Raw genomic sequence first — 12,500 nt, 5'->3', positions numbered from 1 at the left:
TCTTATTTAATCGACCCCGAAAGGATGAAAGGCAAAGTCGACCTAGGCGGAATTTGAACTCAGAACGTAGCGGCAGATAAAATACCTATTTATTTATTACCCACAAGGGGCTAAACACAGAGGGAACAAACAAGGACAGACATAGGTATTAAGTCGATTACATCGACCCCAGTTCGTAACTGGTACTTAATTTATCGACCCCGAAGGGATGAATGGTAAAGTCGACCTCGGCGGAATTTGAACTCACAACGTAACGCAGATAAAATACCACGAAGCATTTCGCCCGAAGAGCTAACGGTTCTGCTAGGTCGCCACCTAGTCGACTTGTAATTTATTTCATCGAATCTTGAGGGTTGAAAGGCAAAGCTGATTTCGGGAGGATTTGAACTCAAAACGTAAAGAGTCGGAACAATGCATTGTTTCCGTCGCTCTAATGAATCTGCCAGCTCACCGCCTTGTTATTCCTGTTTCCAATTTAGGAGTTAGACCTCCAAGTACTTGAATGGGTCTTTATTTTATGAAGAACAAAAAGGCACAGCAAATCGTTTATTCCGATGCACTGGATACTCTGCCAAATAATAATTGCTAGTGATTTAGGCACAAGACTCGGTATTTGGAAATTAGTTGATTAAATAGAGCCCTGTAATTCACTGATGCATTCTTCTATCGACCTCGAAACGATTAAATGCAAAGATGACTTTGTTAGGATTTGAACCCCGAATGTAAAGATTTGGAATAAATAGCCCAATGCATTTCTGTCAATTCACAGCTCTAAACAATTGGTTGTGATTTAGGTGAAGTTGAAAAGAGAGGATCAGTCGATACCATCACCTTAACTGATACTTTGGATCTTTTCCTTTTGATGGACGGAATTCAACACAATTTCTAGTTAACTAAACAATTTGAAACTTCGTATACTGGTAGAATGTGTCAAAAGAAAACATTATTTTCACTTGGCGTTTTTGAGAAAATTATAATTTGTAAGTTTAACGTAGTTTAATTCTTCGAATTTTAACCAATGAATTGCCAGCATTTGAGCTCAAATCATTTGCTGTGTCTAAAAACTCAAACAACATCCTGTTGCAACGTAAACAGCATATACCCACACACACACACACACACACACACACACACACACACGTGTTATTCATCCTTCTCTCTTCTGTCTGTCTCGCTCATCGATATTGATAAACAAAGTTGGCATGTGCTAGAAATAACAACCATATCTCTTAAATCGATGAATTTCGCCGCCCAATAAAAATATTAACGATATTTTTTGAATATTTTCTTTATTTTTTTTTACCGAAAAGGCTTCTCCCATGGTTTTGAAGGGCCAAAAACAACAAAAACAAAACAATAATATGCCTAAATCGGTCTAGAGTGGGATATGAGGGTGCGCGTGGAGTGTGGGTCGTATTGTAAAAATTTGCGAAATATTTTTTCATAAAAGGATGCCCCAGCTTGTCGGAGGCTGTGATATAAATTGGGAAAAAGATCCTCGACACCAGTGCGTAGTTGGTACTTAATTTATCGACCCCGAAACGTTGAAACATTGATCCCCCCAGACAAAAGTATTAAGTCGATTCTATCGACACCAGTGCGAACTCACGAACGTGTATGTTTGTGTGCGTATGTGATGTCTATGTATATCTCCGTTTGTATGTGTGTGTACGTTTGTATATTAAATACTATGTGCTTGTGCAAATGTATATGCATGTGTTTGAGAGAGAGAGAGACAGACAGAGAGAGAGAGAGAGAGTGTGTGTGTGTGTGTGTGCAAGTGTACGTGTGTATGTATCTGAATATATGCGTGTGTGTGTGTGTATGCGGCGTGCGTCTCCTCGTTTGTTTATCAATATCGATAACGCAGCAAATGATTTGAGCTCAAAAGCTGGCAATTCATTGGTTGAAATTCGAAGAATTAAACTACGTTAAACTTACAAATTACAATTTTCTCAAAAAAGCCAAATGAAAATAATGTTTTCTTTGGACACATTCTACCAGTATACGAAGTTTCAAATTGCTTAGTTAACTAGAAATTCTGTTGAATTCCGTCCATCAAAAGGAAAAGATCCGATACTTTATTTTACCGACCCCGAAAGAATGAAATATAACCTCTGTAGGTTTTGAAATCGGAATGTAAAGAGCCGGGCCTTGGGCAAGTGTCTTTTAACATAACTTCGGACCGACCAAAACCGTGTGAACGGACTTGTTAGATGGAAAGTGAAAGAAGATATATATATATATATATATATATATATATATAACATACATATTGCTGAATTCTTATTCGTAGATGATAACTCTACACTGGTTTTAGAGAAACTTTAAAAGCACTAATCACTTTGATCTAGGAGGGCCTGTGAAAACCATAGGCTGCTCCCTTCCTTCACACCAATTAAATAAAATAAAATGCATGAAACTGCTTTGTATCGTTATTTTATCCAATATTTTATCTTTGAGGTTTATTTGTTATCATATTCTTTCCTTGCGAAGTCTGAATAAGTCTAAATAAAGATGATTATTTTTAATAAGTCTTTTCTTAATTCGTGCTTATTATATACCTTTATTAATGTTGACTATTATTGGATACGAGTAATTTCGTCTGTAATAACTACAGCGCTCACAAACTGAAAATTCGTTCCTCGCAATGTACAGATATAAAATGGTCTTTATTGCCTGCTTTGTTTTCAGTAAAAATATTTATTCTCAAATGTATGATGCTGTCACAAACCAATCACCACTTGCAGCTTCATAATGGAAGTCGACACCAATATTATGAATGACGACACGTAATTTGCATTGTATTTTGATGGCCTGACATGCAAAGAGGTAAAAAGACTTTTTTACAACGTGGCAGACGTATGACAGGCAATATTAACCTCTCTGAACTACGTGTTACTACGCATAAAGTAATGGGTGTTTTCTAAGGAATGTCTATATATATATATATATATATATATTCAGTTTGCATAATTAAGCACATATGAACTGCAAGATGTAACGAAGTATAAAAGTGCATAATTTTATTTTCTGATGTACGTTTATCAACAAACTTGAATAGTAAAAAAATGTAGCAATTATTTTAGAATTGAAATTTAAAAGTTGATACACATTAATAATTAGTTTTGTTGATTAATTTTTTTCGATTGTTTTATCTTTGATTGTTGTATCTTTGGAAATAAGCTTTTAGCTATTACAAGTGAATTCATTATTAATAAAAAAAAAAAATAAAGAACTGTTTAAATATGTAATTAGCAAACCCTTTGTAGACATTGTGTGTGAATTTGTATGGGTTTGTTCATTAACAAAAATATTATGTCCACAAGTATCTTAGTGAAGCGGAAAGGCGTGTTTGTATAGCTACCTAAAATTGAGCTGTGACAGGCACATCAAACTTACATGGCTAAGCTCTCAAACTACTATCCTCCGCCCGACTGATGGACTAAAGTCAACAAACCTTGACAAAGAAAAGTACTTCTATTGTTTCTGTTTACTGAGAATCACAAGTAAAAGTTTGTTATTATTCACGAAGATTTTGGTTCACAAGTACTACAGGATATCTAGGGAAGGCAAAAACAAAATCTCAAAGGACATTTTCATAATAAATGAAACTTTAAAAAAAATTCTTGTGGGGACAAGGATAGAACTGAATAGTCTTCTAAAGTCTTCTTCCTTAAATATACAATGTCTATATTATTTTACGGCAAATAAAAACAATGGCGCTTCTTAGCGAGGAATTGAATTTCACTGCGAGTGTAAATAATAAGGAAGGTAAAAACTACAAGCTGCATTTAATTAACCCCCTCCGTTTAGCCCAAATATGCTTTAAAATACCTGAAGTGTCTTGAGATCAGCGATAGATAATTTCTCTTATCCCGTGTTAGTACGTGTGTGAGTCAGTGAGCTTGTGTTCATTAATGTAATGTCATATTATAACGAGGCTTTAGCAACCGGTGAGTTTAAGAATCACATCTCCTTTATGCCGGGTTCTAACACCTGCAAAAAAAAGCCCTAAGGTAATGTCGTTTGGTTTGTCCCACCCTTCTCACCCATCATCAAGACCTTCGTGGGAAGGATATTCCTTAGAAACGCTTCACGCAGTCACATAGATATGAGCGATTGTTTAATAGACACGACTTAAGGATCTCTCAGTTCTGCTCCTTGCGTTAACAAAAGAATTAGTAAACCCGGCGCAACAACAGCTGCAATATCTCCAGCACAAGGGCACAGACACGGAAATATGTTGAAACTACAGAGGGTCCGTTCAAACAACGTCAGATACCAGAGAGGCGCAACATCACGTCCTTGGCCACCTACGTATGGCGTTTAAAAGAGGAGGGTACAACATACGTAATTAAATGGAAAGTCCCTATAACAACTGGTACCGCACATCAACGAGATAAAACGGTGTAAGTTTGCAAAAATCCTGAAAAACTCTCTTGACCCCGGGAGTGTCTTAAACTCCAAAAAAATAATAATAACAAAAGAGTTGTTTATTCGGTGCCCTCATCAGAGGAAATTCATATTGAAAACATGAAATTCTCCGACTAGGGAAAAGTAATCGTCCATATACGGCCCCTTTTAGACGCAACTGGGACCGATCTAAAGGGATAACTCCATCACGCCCAAAAGTTTTGTCGACCTGTAGAATTTCATTTGGGGATTTTTTTGTTTACAACCCTAACTGACCAAGATGTATTCCTTCCACCCTTTGTGGAGTGGTTATGTGCCTCCAACTAACAAGTAAGACGAGTCACCAATACCGCTAAGAGTTTTGTAGATGCGAAACCAATAGCCACTCTCCGGCCGGCTATGACAAACAACGTTCTAAGTATATATATACGTGTGTGTGTGTGTGTTTATTTACATATAAATGTTTATGCCTGTGTACTTGTGCGTAGACAATGCTCCAGACAAACATTCAATATATGGTTGGAAAACAATTTTAAGATGGCATAAATGCTTCATTGGCTGGATAAGTCCGTGTTTCATCAAAATGTGAATGGTCTTCGGTACAGAAAGGCGGTGAGCTGGCAGAAACGTTAGCAAGCCGGGCGAAAAGCGTAGCGGTATTTCGTCTGCCGTTACGATCTGAGTTCAAATTCCGCCGAGGTCGACTTTGCCTTTCATCCTTTCGGGGTCGATAAATTAAGTACCAGTTACGCACTGGGGTCGATGTAATTGACTGCTCCCACAAAAAGAAAATCAGGTTTTGTGCCTGGAGTAGAAAAATGTATTAAATAGACGAATTGATCAAGGGAGACAATTCGGCAATTATTCTCGAACATGTTTAAAGGAAATAATGCTTTCAAATTTTGGCACAAAGCCAGCAATTTTTGACTGGAGGTGTTTAGTCGATTACAGTCACTCTAGTATTTGATTGGTTGTTTATTATACCGAACCCGAAAGGGTGAAAGGCAATATTGCCCACGGTGGGATATGGAGTCAGAACGAAATGTGTCTGAAGAAATAGGCTAAGCGTTTTGTTCGACACGTTATCGATCTTGCCAGCTCATTAAAGGAAATAATGGTTTCAAATTTTAGCACAAGGCCTGCAATTTTGAGGAAAGTGGTTTAGTCGATACTATCTACTCCAATAGTCGACTGGTACTTTATTTTATCGATCCCAAAAGGATGAAGCAAAGACGATCTAGGCAGGATTTGATTTACGGGAAAGTGCTTCCAAATTTTGGCACAAGGCCAGCATTTTAGGTGGAGGGGGTTACTGGATTATATCAACCCCAGTACTTGACTGGTACTTTATAAATATGATAAACAAAGTTGCCCCAGGCGGAATTTGAACTCAGAGCATAATGTATCGGATGAGATGTTACCGGACATTTTGTCTGACATGCTAGCGATTCTGGCAGATCGGAGCCTTCCTGAAAAGAAACAATCCTTTCTTCTATAAGCACAAAGCCATAAATCCGGAGGGAGAGGTATAGTCGAATTACATCGACTCCAGTGTTGGACAAGTACTTATTTTATTAACCCCGAAAGGATGAAATATAAAACCGATCTCGGTGAAATTCGAACTCAGAACGTAAACACAGACAAATGCCTATTTCTTTACTACCCACAAGGGGCTGAACACAGAGGGGACAAACAAGGACAGACAAACGGATTAAGTCGATTATATCGATCCCAGTGCATAACTGGTACTTAATTTATCGACCCCGAAAGGATGACAGACAAAGTCGACCTCGGCGGAATTTGAACTCAGAACGTTGCGGCAGACGAAATACCGCTAAGCATTTCGCCCGGCGTGCTAACGTTTCTGCCAGCTCGCTGCTTGAAATACCTATTTCTTTACTACCCACAAGGGGCTAAACATAGAGGGGACAAACAAGGACAGACATAGGTATTAAGTCGATTACATCGACCCCGGTGTGTAACTGGTACTTAATTTATCGACCTCGAAATGATGAAAAGCAAAGTCGACCTCGGCGGAATTTGAACTCGGAACATAACGGCAGACGAAACACCGCAAAGCATTTCGCTCGGCGTGCTAACGTTTCTGCCAGCTCGCCGCCTGAAACACTGTTAAGCATTTTGATCGACGCGCTGACGATTCTACCAGTTCGGTGCCTTCCTTCAAGGAAATAATAAAAAATAAAATAATATACTTTATTCCCATTACAATATTTTTCGTTATTTCTCATTAATCACATTCGAAAATTTGTGAATTATCTTTTTCGCTCTATTTACCTGCTTTTTTTTTTATATTGCTGCGTTAAGCATCTGAAATCATGCTTCTAAGCAGTTGAGACATCCAGCGTTCTTGGCCCTGGACCATATCCCTGCTCACCGCTATCGGGGCGGACATTGGTGTCCGCAAGTACTAGCTCCGTCAGTCAGAGTGGCTGTTTAAGAGCATCTCTTTCGCCATCCTCCGGGGCAACGACTTTTCCATTTTGTCCACTGGTGCTATGAGAAAGACTTCTATATTGTGAGAGGTAAGATTCTCCGTTTTTTGCTTCCTTATTACTGTGTGTCCTCTTCTTATCTCACTTCCAGAAATTGTTAATTATTTTTATCAAATCTTATCCTATCCCGTCAAGTAGTTTGCTTATATCTCTTCACGTTATGGAAATCGTTGTTTTTGAGTCTCATTTTGAAGTTTTGCAATATATATATATATATTGGCGTGAAGCTGCTATGATATTTTGCGTCTTTGACTGAAGAGGAAAACTCAGCTGCGAATATTCCGTGTATCATGTTGTCGTCTAATTTCCCATATATATATATATAGGCGCAGGAGTGGCTATGTGGTAAGTAGCTTGTTTACCAACCACATGGTTCCGGGTTCAGTCCCACTGCGTGGCACCTTGGGAAAGTGTCTTCTACTACCGACCAAAGCCTTGTGAGTGGATTTGGTAGACGGAAACTGAAAGAAGCCAATCGTATATTATATATATATAATATATATATATATATATATACGTGTGTGTGTTTGTGTGCCTGTGTTTGTCCCCCTAGCATTGCTTGACAACTGATGCTGGTGTGTTTATGTCCCCGTTACTTAGCGATTCGGCAAAAAGAGCCCAGTAGAATAAGTACTGGGCTTACAAAAGAATAAGTACCGGGGTCGAGTTGCTCGATTAAAGGCGGTGCTCCAGCATGGCCGCAGTCAAATGACTGAAACAAGTAAAAGAGTAAAAAGAGTATGCATACATGGATATATACGTCTGTTTCAGTTTTTGCGATTTGCGATAAAAGAAATATTCATTTTTATTTACGGCAAACTATCTAAGGCACAAATATGCAATCAGTTTTCCCGGGCATTTGGTCTTGATAGCCTTTCGTAACTGCCTCAGTGGTGTGGCCCTTTTGAAAATAGTCAATGAACACAATGCCTTTTGCATCCCAAAAAACTGAGGCCATCACCTTCCCTACAGATGAAGAGGGGTGTTACCATTGCTTGGATTGGCTGTCTCTGGCTTAAAGTAATGAACCCAACACTCATCCTGGATTAGGAAACGTTCAAAGAAACCAGCTGGATCTGCTTCAGTCAATGTCAGATTTTCTCCCATGGTATGATCAGTCTAGTGCGCTTTTGATCTGGTGTCAGGTGACGTGGCAACAACCGAACAGAAAACTTCGTCATGCCAAATCCACCGTGCACAATATTCTCAGCTCACCCACGGGATATGCTAACAGTATTGGCTATTTGATTTGTAAGTCAATCGATGGGTGGTGGCAGTTGCAGGACGTCCACACCTTGAGCCAGCTTCGAGACTCTCCCTTCCTCTCTTAAATTCAGCTGTCCACTCTTGCACTGTTGATAAAGCTAAAAGGTCATCCCCTAAAGTAACAACCATGTCAGCATGAATGTTGTTGGGGAGTTAAATCATTTTCCTGTAGGTATTTGATAACACCACGATGCCAAATTTTGTCCATTTTCAAGAAAGTCGCTACTAGTTACATTTGAATTCTTCTTTGGACCGTCAGATGTCAGTTTACCTGGCAGAAAACAATACAGTTATTAATAAGAAGAGTTGAAATTAATGCATGCAAGATTTCACAGCTTTAGCGTCACTCTTTATGGTCAACCTATTAACTTTTCGGCCCACCCTTGTAGTTTTGTTTTCATATTAAATCTGTAAAATAAATAAATAAATGCGCTCTTTTAAAGCTTAGCCAGGCTCATGGGCCCGGTTTCCCGGTTTCTATGGCGTATGTGTTCCCCAGCTGGACGTGACGCCAGTCCATCGCAGCGTTACTCATTTTTGCCAGCTGAGTGAACTGGAGCAACGTGAAATGGAGGGTTTTGCTCAAGAACACAACGCATCACCCGGTCCAGGAATCGAAACCTCAATCTTACGATCATGGTGCTGACACCCTAACCACTAAGCCACGCGCCTCCACATTAAATCTGTGAGCCCAGCTAATTTCGAATAGCTTTGACTTCTTGTTACATGATGCTCTCCAAATACATTTAATATCGAATTTTTACTCTCTTCTAGATACAAAGCCAATTCTAGTAGATGAGTCATTCAGAAAATAGATCAATAGCCATTTTGTTATTGCTTAACCCAAGTCAGATAGTTTTCGAATAGTAACTAAGCTGTCGTACATCTAAGGCTACAAGTCTTCAGGACATTAAAATGTGATTTGAGGGCAATGAAATTTGCTGCTCTCTCTCTCTCTCTCTCCCTGTCTTTCTCACGAAAATATATCTCTTGTGATGAAAAGAACCACCAAATTAGTCTCTGGCGAAACTTGGAACCGAAAACAGAAAAACTATGTAAAAGTATATAATCACCTGCTCTACCTTTTCATCAAGAATGGTTGTCCTCAACACGTTAAATATTTGTGAAAATCATTTTATACAATGTTTTATATCAGAAAAATCAATATTTACAAAAAATAGAAATCTTTAATAAAAAATATTTTTTTATAACAGAGAATAACAAAAATAAAATATGAATATATTACGAGTCAAATTATTACAGCACGCTTATGTACAAAATTGCATTTATATTTAATGTTGTTGGAATGGAAGGCGAATCGAAGAAATTATCTCAAAGATGTGAAGAGAAGGCTTCATTATCGTGGCTTTTGTCGACGGGGATTACATTAACCGTAATTTCGTGTTGAATGTTTGTTTTAGTTGCTGAAGTAGGTGGCTTATAAAGGCATTTCGCAATGACAAGAAACAGAACGGTAAATAAACGTACAATGACAGTTAGCAAGAAGAAATTACGAGATAATGTTTCCTTTTGGTAAATCCAACAAGATGTGTCACCCTCAGAACAAGAATCTTTCCACACTTTACAAGCTTGGTCAATGGCGACTCCAAACAATATCGGACCTGGGAATGTACCTGAAAAGAATAAATTTTAAATGCTGAAACAACATGGTACTTATAAAAACAGTTTAAAAAATTATTATTAATCGAAAAGTAGGTTGCATACGCCGGACAAAATGCTTAGAAGTATTTTGTTCGTCTTTATGTTCTTAGTTCAAATTCCGCCGAGGTTGACTTTACCTTTCAACCTTTCGGAAGTCGTTGAAATGAGTACCAATTGAGCGCTGGAATCTTTGTAGACGACTAGGTCTTCCCACAAAATGTTAAGCCTTATATCTTATGTAGAAAGGATTGATGATACAAAATTAGAAATATTAAATTTCTAAATATCTCAGAGAGATATGAGCGGTGGTGGAACGATAGAGCAGTTGTATACTGTCAACTTAACGTGACAGTCCCATAAAGGGAATTACACCACTGCTATTTAACCCTAGGAAGCACAAACGCTTCCTGTAGGCCTTGACACATTTCCTCTGTCCTTGTGTTTACAAAGGGAGACAAGCACCCCCAACAGCTAGACTCGAATCCAGAGACATGTTTCTGAGTTGCTCGTCATCAGTCTGGATTAGCAGAGCCTGCTAGCTGAAGATACCTGTCTAGGCTATGTAACCATATATATATATGTTTTGTCAGTGAAGTTTATTCACTGATCACCAATATTAGAAATATTAAATTTCTAAATATCTCAGAGAGATATGAGCGGTGGTGGAATGATAGAGCTCCATTAATGATACATTTATCTGAAAAGGTGAAGTAAATGAAACATGTAATTTTGAAGGATGCCGTTTATTTGTTCTAACGTTTTTTTTTTTTTTTTTTCAAATTGAGTATATTACTCCGTTAAGAATCGCAACCCGTGGTTTGTCGATGTACATTACAAATTCATTCACAGGACCTTCATCCGTAGACTTTATGAATAGAAAGGTTTGGGCAAAAGTTATTGTAGAAGACTGGCAGTCCCCTACTTGCATACAAGTCTCCCTTCTCCCCGCTACCGACTTAGACCGACACAGCTAGGCACCAGTGTCTCGCAAGGATTATGGTCAGAATACAAAGCACCGGAGTAAATACTACAAGATATCTCACCCGACACCCTAACACTATCACCATCAATCTTCCGCTTAGGAGTGGTACTTTTTTATCGACTCCGAAATGATGAAAGGCAAAACTAATATTGACAGGATTTGAACTCAAACCGCAGAGACCGGAATAAATACTACGAAGCATTCTATGTACCATGAGATTTACATTTAAGTCATGTTATACGCTGTCCTTTCTCGATACCTTTATTTTTGTTATCATATACTGCAAAATAAAAAATTTCTTACATAAAGTAACAATTTGAATTACTAGCAATGGATAAATTAACTCTCGTCTTCACGCACTGCCTGTGATGTATATTGCATGTGATACACAAAACATATTTCCCTGGCGTCAACGCATCCTAGAGGATACATATTTCCTTTTTATTTTTTTATACAACACTTGGGATTATGAGAGGAAAGCTTTATATTACACTGAACATATGAAACCAGGGATAATTAAAAGCCGGAAAACAAGCATGGATGTTTCAAACAAACTTATGAAAATGCTTTGAAGCGGCAAAGGAATATAAAATATTAGCAATAAAACTAAAGTAAAATAGAAACAAACGTGGAGTAAAGATTGTTTGCAAACATAACATGGCAGTCCTGGTTTAGGACAAATGTTGCTGTAATTTAGCCCCAGGAGACATCGTCTCCAGCTGGCTGTACGACACGATCTACGCCCTTATATTTTCGAACAAGGGAATCTAGCACCTCCACTCAGTTTAAAACAATATCTGTGTATCGCGATTTTCGGGTTATTTCCCTTCATCAGCACAGATGAATATCTCTCCTTGTGAGATTTAAAAATAGTAATTTTCTAAGAAACAAATGTGTTTAGAATTGAGCTCACATACTACGTTTTGATTTCAAGAATTTCTAAAATCAACCAAGGGCAGGGTGAGAGTCTGGTTTTGGAGCTGTGAACTTTTTACTCTCTTCTAGATACAAAGCCAATTCTAGTAGATGAAAGATTCAGAAGACAAATCAATAGCCATCTTGTTATTGCTTAACCCAGGTCAGATATGATTATGATCAAAATTTTTCGAATAGTAACTAAGCTGTGGTACATCTAAGGCTACAAGATTAAATGTGTCTTTTCTTCAAGACATTAAAATGTGATTTGAGAGCAATGAAATTTGCTACTCTCTCTCTCTCTCTCTCTCTCTGTCGCATTCGAGAAGAGTACAACTGTCGAGCGAATCTGTAATTAAGATCGTTCCGCCGACCTTCCTGAATAGGGAGGAGCGAGCCTGTTTTCTCTCGGTAGTTGCTGTAGCAAAAGAGGTAGTATGGAAGACGAGGGTGAAAGGAATTGCAACAGGCATGTTCATCTCCAGTCTCGAGCTAATCGACTTTTTCGTTTTCCACATGAAACGAAAAATAACGCTGGAGAAGAAATGCCTGTCGGAAAGTGTGTTTCGTAAAAGATGGAAGTATATAACAAGTATGTTGCGAGTGAAAGAACCTGTTTAAATGAGAATATAAAAAAGGAGAAAACAAAGTCTTCAGTGTGAGTATGTGGTTTGTGGGGTCGACCGCGTTCTCCGCTTCCTTTTTTGTAAATCACTCATTCTCATTTAATTGTATATATTTTAATT

At 38.2% G+C, this 12,500-nt stretch overlaps 1 protein-coding gene across 3 annotated transcripts in view; it reads right to left on the bottom strand.

Annotated features, from left to right (window-relative positions):
* Window positions 1–9,381: 9,381 nt before the first annotated feature.
* LOC115210946 (solute carrier organic anion transporter family member 4A1) overlaps window positions 9,382–12,500 on the bottom strand; it is a 99,257-nt gene continuing 96,138 nt past the window's right edge. For all 3 annotated transcript variants that reach the window (XM_029779738.2, XM_029779739.2, XM_029779737.2), the window contains exon 12: window positions 9,382–9,829. In XM_029779738.2, coding sequence (XP_029635598.1) covers window positions 9,528–9,829 — 302 coding nt within the window. In that variant the 3' untranslated portion in view covers window positions 9,382–9,527. The remainder of the gene's footprint in view (window positions 9,830–12,500) is intronic.

The sequence above is a fragment of the Octopus sinensis genome, linkage group LG4, assembly GCF_006345805.1.
Source record: "Octopus sinensis linkage group LG4, ASM634580v1, whole genome shotgun sequence".
Lineage (NCBI taxonomy): Eukaryota > Metazoa > Mollusca > Cephalopoda > Octopoda > Octopodidae > Octopus > Octopus sinensis.
Note: the sequence above shows the minus strand (reverse complement) of the source record. Positions and strands in the feature narration are given on the sequence as shown.